General features: G+C 38.1%; 1 protein-coding gene across 6 annotated transcripts in view; it reads right to left on the bottom strand.

Moving 5' to 3' along the window:
• Nucleotides 1–764: 764 nt before the first annotated feature.
• EPB41L5 (erythrocyte membrane protein band 4.1 like 5) overlaps nt 765–24,886 on the bottom strand; it is a 138,199-nt gene continuing 114,077 nt past the window's right edge. Inside the window, exons 20-25 of one of the 6 annotated variants that reach the window (XM_032412117.1) lie at nt 23,106–23,170; nt 19,236–19,326; nt 16,948–17,022; nt 11,248–11,289; nt 10,754–10,881; nt 775–5,688 (exon numbers count right to left, since the gene is read on the bottom strand). In XM_032412117.1, the coding sequence (XP_032268008.1) occupies nt 5,622–5,688; nt 10,754–10,881; nt 11,248–11,289; nt 16,948–17,022; nt 19,236–19,326; nt 23,106–23,170 (468 nt within the window). In that variant the 3' untranslated portion in view covers nt 775–5,621. Of the gene's footprint in view, nt 5,689–10,753; nt 10,885–11,247; nt 11,290–16,947; nt 17,023–19,235; nt 19,327–23,105; nt 23,171–24,886 lie in introns of those variants that run through there. The other 5 variants (XM_032412111.1, XM_032412130.1, XM_032412124.1 and 2 more) reach the window with 5 other exon arrangements.

Genomic DNA, 24,886 nt, shown 5'->3' with positions numbered 1-24,886 from the left:
TTACCCAGCTATAGTCAACTTCCCTGAATTTTCTGGGTCTGAATTTTCTTTTTCTTCAGATTTTAACAACTGTGATACATAGTGTCTTCTCCCAAATCTGTGACTGTCTTGGTAGCCCATTAACCATTCCCCTCCCTTCGGGGATCCACAGCCTTCTTCGGTGTCCTGCCCTCTCCAACTCAAAATGCCAGTAAGGGTGAGCAGCAGGGAGCAGCCAGACCATTCCTGCTGGTGCCAGAGAAGGAGTCCACACTTCCACCCATCCTCTCAGTTCAGAGAGCTCCCCATATCTTTCCAATGAGTCACTGTGCTTCAGTTAGAGTGCTCTGGTTGCTTAATGCCCAATGTCTTTGAGGAGAACTTCCAGCATAGGTGACAGAGCCCAGGTGCCTGCCTCACCCTGCACATGCATTAGAGCCTAAGAAAAGCTCTTTGGTTTTCAGGGCCCATTGCTATCTGTTTTCTGGGTGGAAGGGGGAGGAGGGGAGCAGAAAAGAAACTGTTCTCAGGAGCCTCACTGACCTCTGCCCAGCAGCATGTTCTTCATTGGGATGGTATGATGGAGGACATCTACTACTGTCTCCCGGATGCTGCACCGTGTACAATGTACCATCCCGTCCCAGACAAAGGACCCGAGGCGCGGGTTCATTAAGCAATTTATTCAAGGTCTCCTGGTACTGAGTAGTAGAGCTGTGTTTCTACTGTACCATGCTGCTCCTGGGAACAACCACTGTGCCTGCCAGGATATGCTGGGAATGACCAATGAGGTTTTTAAACTTTGAAAATGCCTCTACTCCCAAATTTGTACCACACATATTAAAATGGTCACTGAAAACTGGTGCTGCTTCTGTTCACGGCTTCCATGTGGTCCCTCGTGTTCCTATTAACAGCAGCTCTGATCTAACAATGGTGTTGAGCACAGAAAACAGGCAGCATGCAGGTATTCCACTTGCAAGAAACTGAAAACAGCTCATAAGAACAGAAATGTTTCACAAAAGCTTTATTTGTGGTCACATCTACGGTTCTCAGGTCAGTATACAAACAACTCAGTGCAGTGCAGTGCTTCTAATACAAGTCATATAAAACTGCGGAACACAGTGAAGAATAGTGCACTCGATATAAAAATAAATTACACTTTAAAAGCTACTGCAAAGCTTTACACATATAAAAAGTAAACACAAAATAGTTAGTGAGGTCCTTTTAACTGTCTATCATATCCAGAAAAGAAAATTTACTTATGAAAATAAAGAGCCAGGGGTCTGTGCTGAAACACCTCCCTGATAAAGAGAAATCCTCGGAAGTGACTGAATTGTTGTCTCAGGCAATGTGATAAGAGCCTCACGTGCCCTATCCAAGAACTGGAAATCGCTACAGCTAGCGCAGCGGCGTTCGGCTCAGGACCAACTTCTATGCCCCAAACACACTTCCTCATCCTGAAGGCTGAGAGATAGGAAAAGCTTCCAACTTTCCTCTGATCATTGAAAAAAACACAGTGTTTACCTTTTTGAGCGGAAAAAAGGACAAATAATATAGAAATGTACGTTCTTCAGTCTGCAGAAGATTCCAGGCTTCTAAGTAACTGAAAGGCTGAAGGCAAGACTGGTTAGAAACTGGTGAGGCCTCACAAAGACTCTCAGAGCTGGGAGACCCATGACTGCACCCTGCCCGTGTGCACATGAGGGTGCCTCCACGTGCAGCTGCTGCTGCAGAACCTGTGTGAACCCCGGCCTGACCCCCGGGCGCCAGGCAGGCACGGCAGCAGCGTGGGACTGGAGTCGGCCCCTGCTCCTGTAAGTGCAGCCCGGGGGCAGCAGAGCCCGCCGGTGCGGGCTATCGTGTGTGCCGCGCTGGTGCTTGGGCAGCCCAGCTGAGTGCTGAAGTATCAACGCTCTCTGCTCTTCACAGAAGACTTCGCTCATCCCTGCTCTCAATGAGAAGACAAGAACTTTGCTTCTCAAGACCCTTACTTATAGAAAAAGATGGAAGATTTTTCTTTATGTAAGTGACTGCCAAATAATTCTGCTCTAACAAAGTCTCTGAAGTGACACCTGAGCTTTCATTCTGGGGCTTATTAGGCAACAGAAGATGGGGGTTTTAGCGTAAGAACAAGCAGTCAAGATGCAAGGAACAACCCAGGGCTTTCATCCTTAACTGTCCACAGAGCATCTGTGATTGTGCGAAAGCAGATAAAGGTGAAGACAAACAGTCAGTAGGCTGTAAGAGATATTTTTAAACAGAATTTTTCTTAAAACAATATAAACATTTTAGGAAAGCTGTTAAGGGTATGTCTAAATTTATCAAGACCAAAGGAACCTAGTCATTCCTTTGTTCAGCAGTGCTTCTTGAAGGGCAGGCATGAAAGAACAATGAGCCATTCCAGTGTATACAAAGGTGAGACTACCGACAATAGTAAGGAATAGGATCTCGTTTATCATTTTACAAGTTCAGAAGAAGAGTTGAGGGCAGAAAGCTGAAACCTAGCACTCTTATTTAAACCACCATGCCAACCCTCCCTTCCCGTACCCGGGCTGTCAGAGGGCCTGATTTGAGGTTCCTCTCCTTTCTGCCCCCCGCCCCCCAAGGCCTGCAGCAGACGCCTACTGCATGGTTGTACTAAGTGTTCCTGGGGCGGAGCGCACAGTAAGCCATGAGACAGGGGCAGCAGCAACAACCCAGTCCTTGCAAGCCCCACAGACCCACGAGGCCTGGCAAGACAACAAAAGAAGCCCTGCCACTCTCTCAGCACCAGCCTCAAATCTGCTCCCAGTCACAAGTTCCATCATCGCTGATCCTAATGAGTTACCACAGTCAAATCCGGTACTGGAAAATCTGGGAAGAAAGTAACCACAGAGTAGCTGAGCCTGTGGCTAAAAGCCTCCTGTTATTTGTTGCCAATCTGGGTCGGTTATCTCAGCTATAAATCACCTCCAAACTACCTTCAAACGGAAGAATGCTAACAGCTTTCTAGCTGGAGCCCTCAAATAAACTATTGTTCTTGCTCTCTTTTCAAACATGTTCTCATTACTTCTGACTTAATTAAATGCTGCCAATATTTCTTTTTAGCTACATTTACTAAGGTGCATGGGAACCTCATTCTAGAGAGAAACTTCCTGCCCAACTAGCTGTCATTTTGAACAGCCAGTACGGCTATTTCATCTCATCTGAGGATCAGAGCTTTAGTTAATCAGATGATTCTCGGATGTGCAGGTGGGTTTTAATCTTTGTAGGGGAGGACTATGCCCTGAAGGTCAACAGCGGGTCATGCCATCAGAGCTGTCCCTCCTCCCACTTCAATGTAACCGACCTGCCTTCTTATCCAGTATTATCTCAGATCTCACTCTGCTCACATTCTTTACTGACTCACATATATCGGCTTCTCTCTCATCACGGAGGCAGACTTCCTTTCCCTCTCGGACACATTCACAGATATCCTGAGCCCTGCCATTCTCTCCCCTCCACTCTCAGATGAGCAAGAACAAGATCAGTGTTACAGCAACTCTGGGGAAGGCACCAGCAGCAGTCATGACAGGGAAGTTATACTTGACAGGTATCTAAACTGCCAGGGCTAATTCATCATTAAAGTATTAATTTCCATGTTTACCACTTTGTGTCAGGACAAAAGACAAAATTTCCTCCTTTAAGCCTGAGATTTAAGTAAATTTTAAGAAAGTCCTTTTCGATATGCTAACTGGCAAGAATATATACTGAAGACACAGAGGTTATAGAATATTTTCAGCAACGTATTCCTAAACTACAAAAAGTTTAAAATAAGGATGGTGCTACCTCCTAAACTGGATGGGAAGTTTAGGCCTTCCAATCTAGTAATACCTTAGCTGCTCTGTGGTTAGATGCACAACTTTGACCTTTCAGTACATCTAGCATTGTCACACACTGGAAATTTGATGTCCAGTCCAGGGTGCTTCGGGTCAGGCCCCTGGTCAAGCCCTTGGTTCTAGGTGTCACTTACAGCTGCGAGAAAATTTGTTTTACAATTAAGAATTGGCAAGAGCTCCACCAATGAAATTCACAAGCTCAGCATAATGGCTAAGGGGAAGCAGCCAGCAAGAAGTGCCAACTTTCTTTCCTTCAGCAAAGTTGTTCTGTGCAAAAGTGGTTTCCAAACTCTACAGCTCCCTGGGAAACAGCACAAGATTAAAATTCCTGAGCTTTCCAATCAGACACTAGTGTGTGTTTGCCTAGCCCATGACTATGCTACAGGGAACCCAGGATAGTCCAAACCATGGAGTTTTAAAGATCACAAAACTGGATGTTCTCTTGTGCTGAGCAACATAAATTCACACTCAGTTATATACATAATACAGGGCAGAAAACTAAACATCAAATTCCAGGAGGTATAGTTTGACATCAATCCTTGATCACAGGGATTAACAATGATACCAACATGGTTTCTACCTCATCCTCATTTCCAGCAGCAACTGCAGTTTACCTCCTGCATTCTGAATTTTTAAAGCTAAAATAAGAGTGTTTTTCTGGAAGTCAGGATTGCAAGAGGTTATTTTTACACTCTTCTTCATTTTCTATATGCACATGTGCTACTTTAACATCCAGAAATTTTTTTTATACCAGAAGTGATTAGGAACTTCTAGAGACTTTTTAAAATTAACAAAAAATTCCTAATGTAAGGTGAGATACGAGTTCTTAAAGTATGCTAAGTACAGTTTCAGACACAGGTGTTCAAGAAACAAATCCCCTTCAACCCGCGATTCCTTATTTCTGTCCTGGTATTTTTGTTTTTGTTTTGTTTTCTTTAGTTTACAAGTTCTAAATTTATTCAGCTCACATTAAAAGGAGATGGAGCCTATATCCAAATCGGTGCCAGTGTGGAGAAGTGACTGCTGTCTCTGTCCAGGCTGAAAAGTTAGAGAGTATGTGTGTGGTGCATGTGAGGGCTTCCTGTGGGGAAGCAGGGCTGAAAAAAACAGGACACAAAATATGCACAATTGATTTCTCTGTATTCTTCTCAAGGTTTAGCTTACCTTGACGTAAACTTAGAAGTATTAAGATAGCCAGTCCAGTAAGAAGTCAAAAGTATGGGAGACACTTGAAAACCTTCTGTATTCTAAACTTCTCTTTAATAATTATAAACAATTAGGCCTCAAACTACCTACATGATGTCCTCATTAATTTCCTAAATTCCTGATTTCCAGGTACTGCATGGATAAGGGCAACTTCTCTAACAGGTGCTCAGATCAGGGACACACCCTGATACTAGAGAGAGAAATAACATTCAAAAGGCCATAACTGACTATCAGACAGCCTGGTTATGGAGGGGTTATGAACAATTTTAACCACTAGATGGAGCCAAGAGTTTGAAGGAAACAACAGGGAAAAGAATTCCCTTGTTTCAGGAATATACAACTTTAATACGATTATAGAAAGTAAGACCAGATACCTTCATTTGGGCAAATATGTAGTGTAATTAAAAATTTCCAGTTGGACGGAAAATGTTTTTCATTGAGTTGAAGTCAAATCTGGGTGAGCATTTTACTCACAAGTAAGGACAAGCTCCTGAATCTGAACATTCCAGTGGAAATGGATTCCAGGACGGACAGCTGCAGAGTGCTGGATATTCCAGTTATAGGTGAGAAGGAGCCAATCCCTCAGAGCTCAGTTGTCAGTAAACACTTCTGCTTCAAGATGGTTTCTTCCGCCAACGTTGGAACAGAGCTGAAAGGAAGAAAGAAGGGGTTATTATTCAGTGAAACCACTGGGCTGGGAGCAACCTGCATTTCTTCACCAGTGTTACATGGAGCAGGTTGAGAGTAAATTACAGATCTAAATGACTGTGTTGCAACACCTAATTTAGTAATGAGATATTTACAGAAGGGAATTTTCTAGATAAATGATGCTTATTTCATCTTGAAATGAAATCTAGAGATATCAATTTCCCCTACTGCCTTGAATAAAACATACCAAACACTTAATCATTTCTTAATGAATCAGGGTTATTATTATGAATGGCAAGAATAATACTGTGGTGAGCATGATAGCAAACCTGCTCAAGAAATACCAAGGTAAGTGGGTACACTGTTCTGTGCTTTATACAGATAGTCCCAGATGGCTGTGGCTGAGTTCCCACACCAGTTAATCTGCTTTGTCAGAGTTATGTGAAAAATAAAAGGATATGGGCTTTGCATGAGCACCCAAGAGTCTCTGCCATAGTTGAAGAGCATGAACTCAGAGGCAAGGATGTAATGTCATCTATCTCGGTTTCATTAAAACTTAACATCAAAATACACAGTACAAAGGACATAGTTTAACATGTCGAAACTACTAACAAGCTTGATAGTTGAAAAAGCAGTCATGTGTACCAGCCCCCTCCATTTCTACTACATAGAGACAAACACTTTCAACAGTTTTCTTTTTTTCCTGGCATTTTCCTTCGTTTTTCTGTATCTCTGTTTCTCCAAGTATAGTCCCTTGGATTTGTTATAAATGCAAATTCTTAGGCACTACCCCAGGCATACTGAATAGGAGGCTCTGAGGATGGGGCCCAGTAAGCTGTGATTACTTGCTTTAAAATTTTATTTATTTATTTGAGAGAGAGAGAGAGAGAGAGAGAGAGAGCGCATGTGCATGAGTGGGAGGGGCAGAGGGAGAAGGAGAGTGAATCTCAAGCAGACTCAGCCATTGAGTGATGAGTGTGGAGCCTGATGCCGGGCTCGATCTCATAATCCTGAGATCACAACCTGAGCTGAAACCAAGAGTCAGTTACTCAACCAACTGCACCACCAGGCACCCCCAAGCTGTGTTTTAATAAGCCCTCCAGGTGATTGTGATGTACAACCAGCAAAAGTCCAAGTGGCCTGTTTCTACAATGACTTCCTGCCATGGATTATGAAGGCTTACCATTCTCAGAACCCACTCACCAGCTCCCCAATCCTTCCTTCCTACCTTTTCAATACAGTTAAACGAACAACTTTCATCATGTTAATATTCAGTGTTTGTTGTAATTATGTAAATATTTTCACAACTGATATAAGCATACATTTTTTTCTTATATAATTTGTTCTTCCTGAATTGAAGAACTGCTTCATTTTTTTCACTCTTTGCTCTGTTTTCTGTACTTATTTCTAATTTGTCCTTAAGCTTGCAGCCTAGAACCATGGATCTCTCCACAGTACATTCAAACATGTCATGTAATTTTTCAAAAACTGGGGTAAGCCACGTGTTTGTGTTTTTTCTTGGCAATATCCTTCCTGGAACTCTGTATCTCCTCTTCAAATCTGTACAGAATTGTTCCTAGACCAGTGGGGCAGCTGCTGCCTCAGAACTTTCCTCCACCTTCCTCCTGGTCAGTTCCTGCACCTGTTTCCTGGGTCCCTTGTCTTCCTCCTTCTTGGATAATCACCTTGTTTTGATGGAACACATCCTCCAGTGAGTAAATGCCTGAGTAAGACCGCATGAGTATATATTTTAGAGAAACTCCAGGTCTACTCATTCTAATCTCACACTTCATTGATGGTCTGGATATAAACATCTAGGTGAAAAATAATTTTCCTCCAGAATTCTGAAGGCATTGCTCCATTATCTTCTTGCTTTCAGAAAAGTATGCTGTCGTTCTGATTACCAATCCTTTCATGTACTCTTTTTTACCTCCCTCTCTGGACTTATATATCCTCTCTTAATTCCGATATTCTGAAATTTCATGATGGTCCTTGGTGTTGTCTATTTTCATTCTCTCTGCTGGGTACACAGGCCCATTTAATCTAAAAACTCAAGTACTTCTGGGCACCTGGGTGGCTCAGTCGTTTTAGCGTCTGCCTTGGCTCAGGTCATGATCTCAGGGTCCTGGGATCAGGCCCACATCGGGCTCCCTGCTCAGCGGGGAGTCTGCTTCTCCCTCGCCTTCTCCCTCTCCCCCAGAGCTCATGCTCTGTCTCTCCCTCAAATAAATAAAATCTTAAAAAAAACAAAAAACAAAACTGAAGTACTTCCAAGAAATCTCAATTCCTTCGACAATTTTCTCTTATGTGCTCTGTTCTTCTTTCTGGATCTTCGATGATTCATATATAGGACTGCCTGGACCAATCCTCCAATTTTCTCTTCTGTCCCAGTTTTCATCTTTTTGTTCTACTTTTTTGGGAGATTTCCTCAATCTTATCTTCCACACATTCTTTGGATTTTATTTTTAACATGGTTAATAATTTCTAAGAACACTGTGTTTTCTGTTTCCTTTCTTTTTCATTTCCTATTAGTGTTGGATGGATGCAGCATCTCCTCTCTCATGGAACTATCATTTGTGAAGTTTCTGATGCTCATGTTCCCTTCTTTCCTCCGTTTCTTTTTCAGTTTACCGGTTTCAGTTTTTCCTCAAACATCTGGAAATCTTTGGCTCTCTTCACATTTATGAGGAAAGCACCTATTCGTATTTAAAAGTAAAGCACTGGTATGCCATTTGGAAACTGTACATACAGGCAAAACTCACTAACTAATGGGCTTGCGGTAGTTGCAGAGGACCCAGCAAAGCAGTGTCCAGACTTCAGACCCACAGAAAATGAGATTATAAATGTGTGTTGTTTTAAGATGTTAAATATGTGGCAATTTGTTACACAACAAACTAATATACATAATTATGTTTACACAATTCATTTGCATTGCTATTTATGTAGTTGACTATTAATGGGCTTTTGGAAAGTTTTCAAAGCTTGGGCTATTATGAATACAGCTGCTGTAAACATTCTTGTACATGTCCTCTGATAGACATTTATTTGTATTTCTACTGAGTATGTATATAATAGAATCACTAAGTCAGTGGGTATGTTCAGCTTTAGTAGATATTGCCAAACCTATTTCCAACATGGTCATTCCACTTTGAAAAGTTCCAGTTGCCCCATACCTTCACCAACACTTGATACTATGTGTCTTTTTCACTTCAGTGATTCTGGTAGTATATAGTGGTCACTACATGGTGGTTTGAATTTGTATTCCTCAATGACTAGTCAAGTTGCACACTGTCTTGTATGCTTATTGACCATCTGGATATCCACTTCTGAACTGCCTTTTCAAGTCTTGCCAATTTTTCTATTTAGCTGTTTTTTTCTTATTGATTTACAAGAGCTCTTTATATTCTAGATATATAAAGATTCTTTCCTTTGTCAAAGAAAGAGAGATAGAGATCAAAGGGGAGGAGGGAGGAAGTGCAAGTATTTTCTCTCACTCTCTGGCTTCCCTTTCTGAGATCTTGAAATTATTTCTTTTGATGAACAGAAGTTCTTGATATAATCCAAGTTATTGATTTCTTCCCCAGTATTAAAGCTTCTTGTGACCTGTTTAAAAAATTCTCCTGATCTCCAGGATGTTTGCTTATATTTTCTTCTAAAAGCTTTATTATTTGATGTTTCACATTTAGATCTGCAATCCATCAAGAATGGATTTTTGTGTATGGTCTGAGGTTGGGTCAAGATTAATCTTTTCCCACATAGATATTTAATTTGTCCAGCTGATTTACTAAAAGACCATCCTTTCCCCACAGCAGTACACCATCCCTTTTTCACAAATCATGTAACTGTGTATGTGTGAGTTTGTTTCTAGACCCTACTCTGTTCCACTGATTCATTTATCTTTTTTTTTTTTTTTTGAGGTATGACTGGCATATAACATTATATTAGTTTCAGGTGCACTACCTGTCCTTTTTGATCTCTTTAATTCCTCTATGACTATTTTGTTTTGGGAAGGAATGTAGACAATCTCTTCTTTCATCTGTAATTTTTAATTTAGAAGTCCTAAGGACTCATATTTTATTGTATAAACTCAATTACAAAGCATTATTACCTGGTTCTCTGCACATAATCTCTATTTTTACAGTGGCAATTACTAGGCATATAAATGGTTAGAAAAATAACCTATTAAAATTGTATACAGTGCTATTTGACAACTACATGTGAGTTCCCTACGGCAAGTCCCATGCCTGTTTTGTTCACTGCTATCTTCAGTGCTGCCAAACCAGATAAAATCAATGCCTGGTACATAACAGACATTCAATAAGTGTTTGCTGAGTGAGTGATTATATTACTTTGAAGACTGTGGGGATAAGAGAACAACTTTAAAATGAAACTATCAATTTCTCTCAAGTTAATCAGCTCTAATAATTCTTCCAGTTAATGAGGAAATTTCTTCTTTAATTAGGAAAGCATCTACTTCAACTGACCTACACTCTCTCAGCACCAGGAGGATGTGAGAAACAGACCACCAGGAAAAAGTCTGAGGTGAGAATGAAGGCAATTGTACATCTTTTGGTCCTAACAATGAAGAGTTGAACTACATGCCAAACAAAAGGTCTTTTGAGTCCAGCTTCTGTTTGTGGCAAGCAATATGTTGAAATGAACTTGTAACAGGTATGAGGGCTCACTCAGAGGCCTCATCTTGGGAATCTCCTACCTCACTCTTATCTATGACTCTTCACCTTATGGATGGACAACATAATAGTAAAAGAATGAAAGGAAAAGACACAAATGAATTTTAAAATAAATATAAATTTTTTAAGATAAGCCTATTAACATGTTAACATTTATGAAGACTTCATAAAAATATATAAGGGCTACTTTATAATTTTGTCGAAAATTGTTACTGACAAAAAAACACTATTCTAAATAACAGAGAAAACATTTATCCATTTTCAATTAAGTTCAGTTAAAGAACAATTGACATTACTGCTATAAATATATTAATTTTATTATTCTTTCCTCCTAACAGATGCCTAAGAACTGCAATGGAGAAATAATTTCCTCACCTGGTCACAGCATCCACCAAGAATGGTGCTGGGGGAGAAATCAGCGAGATTACTTCTCTGTTACCATGTCCCTCCTTCCCTGCCAAGGATGGTCCACTTCCTACCAGTCCATTGGAAAGGACGCCACTCTGCTGAGGGAGACAGATACCACACCTGAGCAGAGGTGACAACATAGGCCCGGGCATCAGCAGTTCAGCTCCAAGCCACCTTTCCCTAATGATTATGGTAATAAGTAAGAGGATTTTGATGGTCATGGGCTGTTTTGGTTTGTTTTTTTTACCATCCTCCACCTCAGATTTTTATTTTTGTTTTTGTCGGCAGCTTTAAGCCTTTACAAACAGAAAAGCTAAATCACTAGTTTGAAGCCATTAAGTTATTAACAGAACTTTGGGAATGACCCCATTTTTAAGGAAAAACAAGAGTTTGGTAATCCTTTAGGCCTCACTCTTCAAGGGTAATCAAAATAAAAGGTAAATTAAATATCATTAACTTACTGGTACAATCCACCGTGGTGTGATCATGGATGTTGAAGATACCTAAAATAAATTTTATATATGTGTTTACTTTTAGGGAAGACTTATTTTCATAATCATTCTCATAATGTTTCCTTCTACTACTACAGAATGCATTGTAGAGGGAGACAGTTCTTAATGGCTCCCCCTGAGGTGACATGCACTTTGAATCCAAGACCCTTTTCTACAACACAGATGCCGTACTCACGACTTAAGAAACTGTCCTAATTTTGAGAATCTCTTTAATTTAAAAATGTTCTACTCCAAGAATGCTACTACTACTTTCAGTTCCTTATTAATAGGACTTCCCCGACCCTCCAACCCCAGCATCCAGTTTAACATTTTATTTTCTGACATTTCAGTTCATTACAAATAATCATAGCCTTCTTGGTAGCATCCTGAACAGTGGATTGTGACTAATCCAAATGAATAGCACAAAGAAAGTACACAGAAAAAAAAATCTGTTTATATACAGGTCATTCTCTAATTATCATTCATGCATATAGAAACACTCACATTGCTCCTGACTCATAGGGGCTTTGTTACATTCTTTTTAATGTTTAATTTTCTAGATCTTACTTCTATGTGTAGAATTAGAAGCTAATGAACTCCTATTTTATAGAAACTATAGTCCTTAGACTCATGGTCTTAGATTCTGATAAGAAAAAAAATTTATGTAAGTCCATGTCTTATTAATAAGTGAGCACCAGAAGAATAAAAGTACAAAGTATGGCTTTCCCACCAATATTAAGAAAATGCACTTTTACCATAGGAAATACAAGGGAGAGAGAAAGAATATATGGTAAAGGTAAATAAAAAATGGTTTGGCAGAAACAAGTCCTATAATAATCATAATTACAGTAAATATAAATGGATTTAACTCAATCAGAGGATAGAGATCCTCAAATAAGATTTAAAAAACAAGATCTAGCGGGCGCCTGGGTGGCTCAGATGGTTAAGCATCTGCCTTCGGCTCAGGTCATGATCCCAGGGTCCTGGGATTGAGTCCCGCATCAGGCTCCCTGCTCAGTGCAGAGCCTGCTGCTCCCTCTCCCTCTGCCATTCCCTCTGCTTGTGCTCTTCTGTCTCTCTGTCAAATAAATAAATAAAATCTTAAAAAAAAAAAAAAACAATATCTAGCAAACTGTTGTTCACAAAAGGTCCACCTAAGACCAACAGATACAAAAAGGCTGAAAATAAAAGGACAGGAAATTATACACTAGGCAATATAAACTTAAAAGAAAGCTAGGGTGTCAATTTTATATCAGTCAAAAGGGAAAGTAAGAGAGAATAAAGGGGCAAGGAAGAACACTTTAAAGTACTCAAAGGAGTTGGAGAAAGTATAATTACCAATATATATGCACCTCACAGCCTATCTAAAATGACAGATTTAGCAATAGATGAGAAGTGAATTAATCAATAATTGTAGACAGGTATGAAACACACCCTAGAAGCTGACAGAATATTAAAGATAATCAGCAGATTGATTAATGAAAGAATTCAGCAAGTATGCTAGACACAAAATCAACTTAGGAGTTCAACAGTAAAAAATTAAATACCAACAAAACTTTAAAGTATTTAGGATTTAGCCTAACAATCTATTTTTTTTTTTTTTAAAGATTTTATTTATTTATTTGAGAGAGAGAGAATGAGAGACAGAGAGCATGAGAAGGAGGAGGGTCAGAGGGAGAAGCAGACTCCCTGCCGAGCAGGGAGCCCGATGCGGGACTCGATCCCAGGACTCCAGGATCATGACCTGAGCCGAAGGCAGTCGCTTAACCAACTGAGCCACCAGGGGCCCTAGCCTAACAATCTAAAGAAGACTTACAGAGAACATTTAGAGACTCTAAGATGAGAGAAAACAGAAATATCTATCACATTCATGAAAATGAAAAGATATTACAAAAATGTCAGTTTTCTCCAAAATAATCTATAAATTTAATATAAACTCCATTAAAATGCCAGCAGAATTTTGGGGGAAATCTGATACTGATGCTGAAATTTATAAGTAAGAATAAACTAAGTATCAGTATAAAGCCAGAGTAATAAACACAATAGTAGTAGAGCAGAAAAAGAGAGCACCCACTGGAACACAACAGAAATAGATTAGTAACACACCAACTGGGAAAGGATGAGTTATTTAGTAGATAACATGGGGAAAATTTTATCTTTGTATGGATAAATACAAATTTGGGTCATATCGAAAGCACAACTGACATCTTCCCCCAAAACCTCAAACTGTTCAAAATTTGGTTAAAATCTAAATGTGAAAGGTAAAATAAAATTAAAGCTAATAGAAACAAACAGAAAAGAATACCTCTGTGACCTCAGGGGTTGGGGTGGCAGAGGAGGAAGGATTTTTTTAAACCCTAAACCCCAAACTACAATGAGAAAAAATAAGAATGTGTGACATCAGAATAGAAGGTTACTCATCCACCTCCACAGTGGTAGACATAGGTTGTCTCAATGTCATTGCTACTTATCACAAATGACACGGTGATAAAAATGCCTCAGATGTGTTAATACACAGATTAGGAGAAAATATTTTTAATATCTAAGACTGACATGGAATTAATATCTAGACTATACAAGGAATTCCTGAAATTAAGAAAAAGACAAGAAAACTGACAGAAAAATGGGCAAAAGATACAAATAGGGACTCAATCAAAGAGGAACCCTAAAGCAGCATTAAAATAATGGAGGAAATACACCATTTAACCCATGCAAATTGAAACAATGAGACAAACCCATAATGACAGAATGTATTAGAAAATCAGATAACATTCAGCTTAAGGAAAAACTGCTGGTAGGACTTATAAACTATGGGGGCCATTCTGGAGGCAGTGAGCAATACCTAGTATATAAGCATGCAACCCAGCAATCCTATTTGTGGGTATCTATCCCAAATTCTCCCACAGTACCTTCAAAGAAATATGAAGATTTTTTTCAAAGTTATAATAGTTTCAGGTGTACAATATAATGATTCAACAACTCTAGACATTTCTTAGTGTTCATCAAGATAAGTGTACTCTTTACCCTCTTCACCTATTTCATCCATCCCCCCACACACCTCCCCTCTGGTGACCACCAGTTTGTTCTCTGTATTTAAGTCTGTCTTATTGTTAGTCTCTTTTTTTTTTCCTTGTTTGTTTTGTTTCTTAAATTCCACATATGGATGAAATCATATGATATTTGTCTTTCTTTGTCTGCCTTATTTCACTTAACATTATACCCTCTAGCTCCATCCATGTTACTGCAAATGGGGAGATTTCATTCTTTTTTATGGCTAAGTAATATTCCATTACACACACACACACACACACAGAGCCCACATCTTCTTTATCTATTCATCTATCAATGGATATTTGGGTTCCTTCCATATCCTGGCTATTATTAATAATGCTGCAATAAACATGGGGATGCATACGTCTTTTTGAACTAGTGTTTTCATTTTCTTTGGGTAAATATCCAGTAATGGAATTACTGGATCAGATGGTAATTCTATTTCTAATTTTTTGAGGAAACTTCATACTGTTTTTCACAGATGTTTATCTAAATGAATATATGAAAGGTGCCTGGAAGGACATACAGCAAATACAACAGAATGGGTGCCTAAGGGAAAATGGGGAATGAAAGTGGGGAATGGAGGACAAAGGAAAATAAAATGAGACAAACAAAAGAGAAGCCTTGCATGGACCTAAGAAGACAGTCTGCCATGGACTGAGAGGTATAATTAATTTGGGCATCTGACTTTTAAAAAAATGGATACTATCCTATTGTTCTTAGACATACCTTCTTGTCACAAATTTATTTTACATATTTACCAATTCCTTAACTGATAGGAATTTTAGTGCTTTCTAGAACTTTCTTCCTAGCCTTAGTAATACATATTTCTGCTATAAATTTTAGGTTCTGCCTTTGTTCCTCTCAGGGAAGATGGAACTTCATAATTTCGATGCTTCTTCAGAATGGTAACTGTAACTGAGATGAACATAAAAATATAATAAAAACCCTTTCCTCAATAAAAAGCATACTTTATTTAAACATCTATAATTTTTTTTAACTTTACTGTTTTAACTGATGAAAAGTTTTGTCAAATTTTTTTCAGAATACAATAGCCTTCTTAAAGCCAGTTTAAATATAATGGGAAAAAAAAGATCTCATTAATAATAGCACAAAAAAGCAGGAAGGATCTGAAAATAATAAAAATAGTACAGAACTTATATTGGGGAGGCTATAATGACAAAGTTTAAGAAGAGATACAGGAAGTATTGAATGAGAAAAATATTGTATTCTTAGCTAAGAACACAAATTATCATAAATATATCAATTCTTTTCCCAAAATAACTTATGAATTTAATGCATTTACAAATAAAAACCCAAAGGATTTTGGAGGGGTGGGACTAGAAAAAGTTATTCTAAAAATCTTCTGAAAGAATTAACAAGCAAAAATAACAAAACAGCTACATAATGATGATGCTTAGCTGACCTTACTCTGTATCAAAATCAATTAAAATGCTAAAGTTATTAGACGAGTGTTATAGTTCTAATAACAGAGAAAACTGTAACAGAACAGACAGCCAATATGCAGAATCTAAAATGCATGATATTCTAAATTTTGATTTAAAACAAAAGCAGCATTCTAAATTTTCAGGAAAGAGAAAACATATCAGTGATATTGTTTAATCAATTTGATTTTCATCACCGTATCCACTTAATGATAGAGTGCACATGGAATATGATTCTGAGTTAGGCCCCAGGGAGTCCTTCTCTGGGCTTTAGGCCATCTTCCATTCATCTTCAAAGTTACTTCCTTTATCTTTATAAAGGATTATCATGGCTTAATACTGACACTATCCCTTTTGTCTTCTGCTTGCTCACTTTTCCAGACTTGTGATTAATTCTTATCCTTCAGTAAAGTCTCTGTTTACTGATCTAAGCTAGTGGTTACCAAAGGGTGGTTCCCAGACCACATCTACATTACTTGGAACATGCTAGAAATGCAACTTCTCAGGCCCTAACCCCCACACACCAAATCAGAAACTCTGAGGGTAGAGCCCAGCAATCTGTGTTTTAATGAACACCCTCCAGGTGATTCTGATACACACCCAAGTTTAAGAACTAATGATCTAAGCAAACATCCAGGTCCAGAGAAAGTACCATCTGTACTTTCAAGCCTTCAGAATGACATCTAGTTCCCACAGCAATTCTTGTCATTTTACTCATAACACAATGAATGAGTTATTTGTATACCTTTCACCTCAACTATACAGTAAGTCTCTGGAGAGAAAGAATTGTTTCTTATCTGTATTATAATTTGGTCACAGTACCGAACACAGTATCTCCTATACTGCAATAACAATCCATGTGTTCAATGCCAACCACTCTTATCCTCTATCTCCTTATTGTTTCAACTCTTTATGTTTATCCCCTCTCATGTTATTTAATATGGTGTTGAATTACAAATAGGCTTATAGTAACATATGGTTACTATACAGTGACACATAAATTTAAAGTGGTGAAATTTTAGTAGAAAGGCAAGGCCAAGTGGTTACTGAAATATGACCTCTTATTAAATGAACAGTTTTACTATATGGTTAAAAAGGCAAAAACTGGAATGTAGCAGGAATATTTTTCAAAACAGAAATTCCTTTCCACCTTGCTGTTTTAAAGCATATTTACCTGAGGTGTGACTGTGTGGTCCATTAGATTCTCAGTTAGAGATAAAAGCAAGGCATCTAATTCATCTGTGGCATCCTATGAAAGATAAAATATATATAGCTGTTAAATGACTCATTAATCATCAAACTAAATTTTTTCCAAATCCTCTCAACTTACAATTCTGACTCAGCCTTTGTTGGTGTTGACCTTTAAACAAACAGGGATACTCAGGAATCATGGTTATAGTGATCCTACTTTGCTTGTAGGGGAACCTAGACCAAAATCAGAAGTTGAAAAAGCTAAAGTGTTATGTGGGGGCACCTGGGTGGCTCAATCAGTTAAGCGTCTGCCTTCGGCTCCGGTCATGATCTCAGGGTCCTGGGATCAAGCCCCACATCGGGCTCCCTGCTCAGTGGAGCGTCTGCTTCTTCCTCTCCTTCTGTCCCTCTGCCCCACTCGTGCCCCTCTCTCTCAAATTAATAAATAAAATCTTTAAAAAAAATAAAGTGTTATGTGAATTTTCATAGAGCTACTCTTTCTGATGAGACAAAACTCGGGTAGGGTTAAGACTGTTCTGGCTCGGGGCGCCTGGGTGGCTCAGTCGGTTAAGCAGCTGCCTTCGGCTCAGGTCATGATCCCGGGGTCCTGGGATCAAGTCCCGCATCAGGCTCCCTGTTCAGCGGAGAGCCTGCTTCTCCTTCTCCCTATGCCTGCAGCTCTGCCTACTTGTGCTCTCTCTCTCTCTCTCTCTCTGTCAAATAAATAAGTAAAATCTTTAAAAAAAAAAAAAAAAAAAAGACTGTTCTGGCTCTTAAACTGGAAGAGAGAGATAAAAGGCGCAGCACAGGAGACAGTAAGTAAAGAAGATGCCTAAATTCCAAAGACTTCTTTATCCAGATGTACCGGTACATCACTGTTTGAAAAAGAGTACAATATGAACTTCCCCCATAAATGTTAATCAATACTTTTTAATTAGTATTTGAAGCACCTAATGGAAGATGGATCTCTGTACTACAAAGAAAGAGAGAAAGAGAGAGAGAGAAGGTAGGTAGGTAGGAAGAATTTAAAAAGAATAAAAGATAAAATTCCAAACTGAAAATAAGAGAAATAAGTATCTAGGGTGTAGTACACATAACAAAAGAAGGCCCTTCGTTTATACAATCCTATTTCTATCTATCTGTCTTCAGGCTGTGGTCAATCTCCTATTTATGTCTCAACATTCAAGTTAATTTTAATCACAGGTAGGAAAAAATTGTTTAAAAAAAAAAATTGTTCTCTCACTTCTCACATCTCCCTCCTCTTATGCCACCCCCTCCCACCTGTAGCCTGAGTGCCCCCAAACAGTGTGTATATATCTCTACCACGATGTATTAAAATTCTCTTTCCCAGTGGAATGTAAGCAGTTTGAAAAAAGAAGCCATGCTTAACTTTTGAATTTTTGAAACTAGCATGCTGTCTGGTACATATTATAATATGCAATAAATCTTTGAATTAAATGACCTTCTCTGTTCCAAAAAATCTCAGGTTTCACTTAATTTTCAATGATCAAGATGTCAATATATCTGTTTAGAATTTTAATTAGCAGAAAAGAAGCTCCTGATTGAAGATATTTTAGATTGGATTTTTTTAAATCCAAAAGTCTGAAAAATTATACACTTAATTATAATTAATCTTAATTATACACTGTCTTTGGATAGCGGGAATACAGGTGGTTCCTAACTTTTTCTTTTTATGAAATATTTAGCAAATTTCTACAATGAATGCATTTACGTAGTTAAAGAGCAAAATGGTAAACGTTCATTTGCAAGGGTAATTTTTCATTTAACTTGCTAACTGAAACATTCAATGGGTAATGAACTGGGTAATGGGCAATGGACTGACTTTCTCTGATCTCTGGACTGGTAAGGGTGTGACAAGGGGCAGAAAATCAGGGGCTGTGACGAGCTGGTTCTACTGCAGCACAATGATAGGGTGCTGGTGTTTCAAGCAATCAATATGTATTTAGTGCCCACTATGTGCCATCTACTGTTTGAGACACTAGGGTGGTATAGCCAACATCAAAAAACCAAAAATACAAAGACCACCTAAGACAAAAAGACCAACAAATAACAGAAAAACTGAAGAAAAAGTCCTGAGATACTCTTGTGAGAGATTTGACAATAGGATTCTCTCTAGAGAACTGAGGCTCAATGCTTTTCTCACAGCTTAAGTTCTGGTATCAATCAGAAATCACCCGATGTCTGTGATTATACCACAGGACTGAACTCAATATGGTCTTTGGAGAAACTTTCAAAAGCAAATGTTGTTACCTTAAGAACAGAACCATTTGCTGCAGGTGTGGTATGCATCAGAGCAAGAGAATCTTCAGGGAAGGGCACATTATTCTCATTTAATACAGCACTGGAAGAAAAAGATAAATTCACATCATGGAGCACCTATACAGGCATAGGGAATGTGTTAGAAGAAAGAACTTCAGAAAGAAGAGTAATAATTCATGTAGAGGAAGAAGAAATGACAATTTGTGAGGAGCACGAGAGCAGTCAGTGTTGCATTCATATGCCTTTGTGAGACCCTTTTCCACCCACCAAGTAACAGTTTCCATATCCACACCAGACTCATTCACAGATTGATCAAAATGGTAGACTATTTTCCATCCCTCCTAAATCTCACTGAGAGTTCCTAAAAGATTTATCTTAAAAAGAAAGATACACAAACAAGATAGATCAATTGAATGATTTTTAAAAACTGTTGTCAAATACATGAATGGGAAAGCTCAGTGGACTAGAAACTAACCACAATACCTGAGATATGGGAGAACAGTCAGAAAACCATAGGGAGAAGCCACCATCTAAGGACACAGGCTGGAGAGCTCTGCTGCAGAAGGCAGAAGCAACACCTAGAGTGCTCCAGATATTACAACAGGACTAGCCAGGTGAGAGGATGCCAGAGAATCTGTTACTAGTCCTGGCAGCAGGAATCACAACGGTGTCTGATCCCCGGTAAGTATAACAAGAACAGGAGCAGTCTCACAGATGGCTTCAACACCAGGGAGGGAAGGGGGGAAATCTAGAGCCCAAAGATCATCATCCACCAAGATAACACATCCAGTAGGAAATCCCAGTCCTTCCTAATATCGCTGAAAAGTGTGCAAACAGGAGCAGATCCTGAAGCCTACAAGGAGAATGAGAAAAAATGAGAAATAAATCCTAGATTGAAAAAGTCAGACATAATCAGTGAGGTGGAAGCTAGGACTATTTCATCCACAACAATGAACAAAAAGAGGCAAAGAGATGAAAAATAAGAAGGGATAGTTATGAAAAACAGAGAAATGATCATGATGTTTTAACTAATGGATACTCGACATTCAAAAATTTCTTCAGATTGAAAGGCTACCTTGAATACTAACAAATGTTTTTTAAAAAACTTATTCTTAGACAGTAATGAAAATGCACAACTTCAAGAATAAGCAGTAAAATGTAAAAGAGAGAAAAAATAACTTTGTGCTTCAGAAAGAAGCAACAGCTCAGAGGAAAGGACTCAACGTAAGAAAATATGAGCATTAAAAGAGAGTGAAATATGTCTACAATGAATTCTCCCAACGCTTCAAGAAAAGATTAGTCACATATAATTTACACTGCCCAAAACACAGGAAGAAGGAGATGAAAAGCTTCTGCAGCCATTTTGCCCAGTGTGTGTCATGACCCAGCAATTTCACTCCCAGGTATACACCCTAAAAAAATCCTCACAACATGTGTAAGGTAAGGAAGAACATGTACAACATTAATTTGGAACAATACTGGCCCATTAATAAAAGAATGAATAAACTGTGATTGACTTATGTAATGGTAGTTAAAATGAAGGAAATATGGATTTTTTAAAATTCAGATATGTCAAAACAAAAACCACTGAATTATATACTTTAAATGGGTGAACCACATAGTATTTAAATTTTATCTCAATAAAGCTATTACTACAAAAATAAATGATCTGAATAGCCATTTCTCCAAAGTAGAAAAGACGTTCAATATTAGTCCTCAGGTAAATGAAAATCAAAACCACAATGAGACATGCTTCATACTCTCTAGGATGGCTATAATTTTAAAGATGGAGAATAATGAGCATTGGAAAGGATGTGGAGAAACTGGTACCCACATACATTGCTGGTGGGAAATGAAAATGTTGTAGCTGTTTTGGAAGACAGTTTGGCAATTCCTCAAAAAGTTAAACATAGAGTTACTACATGACTAATTCAGCAATAACCCTCCGGGGTATATAGAGAATTGAAAGAATGCCTACAGAAATTCTTGTATATGAATGTTCATAGCATAGCAAAATAGTCAAAAGTGGGAACAACAGAAATGTCCATCAATTCATATATGGATAAACAAAATGTGGAATATCTAATACAATGGAGTATTATTCAGCCCTAAAGAGGAGTGACATACCAATACATGATACAATATGGATCAACCATGAAAACATTATGTTAAATGAAAGAAGCCAGATACAAAAGGCCACATATTATGTGATTCCATTTATATGAACTGTCCAGAGTAGGCAAATCCAGTATGTGGAGAGACTGCAAATGGGCATGGTGTTTCTTTTAGAGGTGATATAAATGTTATGGAATTAGACAGTGGTAATGGTGCAAAACTTTGTCAATGTACTAAAAAGCACTGAACTGTATACTTATAAAGGGAAAACATTATGGTACGGGAATTACAACTCAATAAAAAAGATAAAGGAAAAATGGTCACAGCAAAATGTGAAGATGTTACAAAGCTTGATATTTGGTACACAGACAATATATAATCTCCACAGTTTTCTCTATGCTTGAAATATTTTTTTTAAAAGGGGACACAGTAGGGGCACCTGGATGGCTCAGTCAGTTAAGCGGCTACCTTCAGCTCGGGTCATGATCCTGGAGTCCTGGGATTGAGTCCCCAATGGGCTCCCTGCCCAGCAAGGAGTCTACTTCTTCCTCTCCCGCTGCCCCTCCCCTGCTTGTGCTCTCTCTAGTTCTCTCTCAAATAAATAAATAAAATCTTAAAAAAGGAGGGGGGATACAGTAATTTCTTAAAAGCGTTGTATGGCATGGGAACAAAACAGACTACAGAAAAGATTAACAGAAAAGGAAAGGGTCCAGAAATAGACCCAAGTTTAAACAAGAACTTAAGGATATCTTAAAGAATACATTTCAACTCCTGGGGGGAAAATAGATCATTCAAAATATCAATAGCCATTTAGAAAAGCAAATCTAGAAGTTGGAGTACATTCTAGGTTCTTTCCAGCTTTAAGAGTTCAATGAACTTGGCAGTCCTATTCCCATTATCCTCCTACTGGCAAAAAAAAAAAGAATTTTTTTGATGAAGTTCTAAAAGGCTCTAATAAAAATATTGTGGGGCCAACTGATTTACTGAAATTAATTAAAAGGTTAAATTGTAATTCCAGTTTTACCCTGATCATCAATTAGTGTGTTTGTTGAATACTAACTCTAACGTCATATATGTAAAGCACGCTATATGCTTAAGGGCTATTTTGGTTACAGTATCTGGAACTGCATATGATTAATCAGGAAATTCCTCACTGAATACATTTTGAATAACGGGAAAAGAAACAGCATTCATTCATTCAACAATGTTTAGCACCGACTAAGCACAGAACACTGGATACACAGTGATGAACAAAACAAACTGGCACAGAGCAGGGGATAAAAGCCTAGCAAAGCAAATAAACGGCTTAATACTCATTAAAGAAAAGAGGCAGAAGGGACTCGGAGAGAAGAGCAAATAAATTTACTTGAATAGTGTGAGAGCTCATAATAAGAAAGTTTGTAACAACAAGGCCACTGTGATAACAGGATGGCACTAGAATTAAGAGAAATAATATACATCCCTCACCATGTATAAGATTAAAAATATCTTTAAAGATTGCTTTTGCTCTGCAGTTTGATTCAGTAAAAGAATGAGAATGCAGAGACAAATTAGAAGTACCTCCAGATAATCTAAAACTAGGTAGTAAACAGCTATGTAATGGATAGAAAAGTAAATTCAAGCTATTTTTCGAATAGATAGCCTGCAATTATGTGGTGATACACTGGAGAAGAGAAAAAGAGACCAAAAAAGAAAAGTTAAGAGGAGAAGAACATCAATTTAATTCCATCTAACCCAGAACTGTACCTGTTTGTGGCAGCATCCTGAACATTGGCATTTTTATGACTTAATAAGCTATCTTCTCTTGTAACCTAAGAAAATGAAATCATAAAAAAATTAAGTATTTGCTGAGGATACTAAAGTAACAAACAAGAAATTTATACTTCTCCAGTAAAAACAGAAATATCACTTTGCTTCAGTTCCAGAGGTTATCATACCTTGTCTACGGAAGTATCAGTACTACACCTAGTATAGCCCCATCGCATACCCAAATTAATAATCCACACTTCCACTTCAATAGTACACAAATTCACACCTTTTACTAGACAGCTCTCACTTATTTAAGACACCACGGTGTGTTAGTCAATATATACAGAATCCCAAAAGATTCAATGCCAGAATTTTTGGAATTTACATGATGAAAAGAAGAAAGAGATGTTAAACAGTCTATCTGGCTTTTTATTTTTCCCTGAACACAAGGAATATGTTAGGAGGAAATTCTAAAATATATTTCTGAAGGGGTCAGTTTGTTCCTTTAACTTTATTGAGGTATCATTTACATACAGTAAGATGCACACATTTTTAATGTAGGGTTTGATGAATTCTGAAAAATATATACAGGTGCATAACCAACACCAAAGTCACCATGTGCAACATTTTCACTACCCCTACAATATTCCCTTGTGGCCAATGCAACCTCATCAAAAACCCTTACACATGGCAAACAGTGAGCATTACGTTCTATAGTTTCATACAAATGGAATCACAATACCTATCTTTTTAGTGTCTATCTCTTTAGAATGGCATGTTTTTGAGATTCACCCATGGTGCTGCATGTATCACCAATTCATTCCTTTTTATGTGCTACGTAGCATTCCACTGAATGGATATACCACAATTTGTTTATGTTTACCTGCTGATGGCCATTTGGGTTGTTTCTAGTTTTTAGCTATTTCAAATAATGCTGCTAGGAACATTCGTGTACTAATATCTGTGTGAAACTATGTTTTCATTTCTCTTGTGTAAATACCTCAGAGTGGACCTGTGTAGTCATGCGGGAAGTATATGTTTAATATATTGCCAAATTCTTCTTTAAGTGCTTATATAACATTTTATATTCTTACCAGCAATGTGCACTGCAGGAGCTCCATCACTGCCAACCCAGGGACGGTCAGTTTTTAATACTGGCCATTTCAGTGAATGTGTTTTTCAGCATGAAGTGTGATGCTAGCTATAGATTTTTTTCATTGGTGCCCTTTATTAGGCTGAAGAAGCTCCATTCTGTTTCTAGTTTGCTGTGAGCATTTATCACAAATGGGTATTGATTTCTGTGAAATGCCTTTTCCATATGAATTGAGATAATTTACTTTTTAATATGGTGAACTATAGTGGTTTTTGAAGGATAAACCAACTTTTTTCCTGAGGTAAATGCTACTTGGTCTATTCTGTTAAGGATTTTTGAGTCTATGTACAAAAGGGGTATTGGTCTATAGTTTCTTTTCATATGAAATCTTTTTTTGGCTTTGGTACAGGGGTAATACTAGTATCAGTAAATGAAGTGGGAAGTGCTCCTTCCTCTTCTGTTTTCTGAAAGAGTTAGTGTGGAACTCTTATTTCTTCCTTTAAAGTCAGTAGATATCAACAATGAAGGCATCTGGTCCTGGATTTTTCTTCATGGGAAGGTTTCTAACTATAAAATAAAATCTCTTTATTTTAGGGATGCCTGGGTGGCTCAGTCAGTTAAGCGTCTGCCTTCGGCTCAGGTCATGATCCCAGGGTCCTGGGATTGAGTCCCGCATCGGGCTCCC

This window comes from Phoca vitulina, unplaced genomic scaffold (assembly GCF_004348235.1).
Source record: "Phoca vitulina isolate PV1807 unplaced genomic scaffold, GSC_HSeal_1.0 scaffold1, whole genome shotgun sequence".
Classification (NCBI taxonomy): Eukaryota; Metazoa; Chordata; class Mammalia; order Carnivora; family Phocidae; genus Phoca; species Phoca vitulina.
The sequence above is the reverse complement of the archived record's forward strand: the minus strand, read 5'-3'. Positions and strand labels throughout refer to the sequence as shown.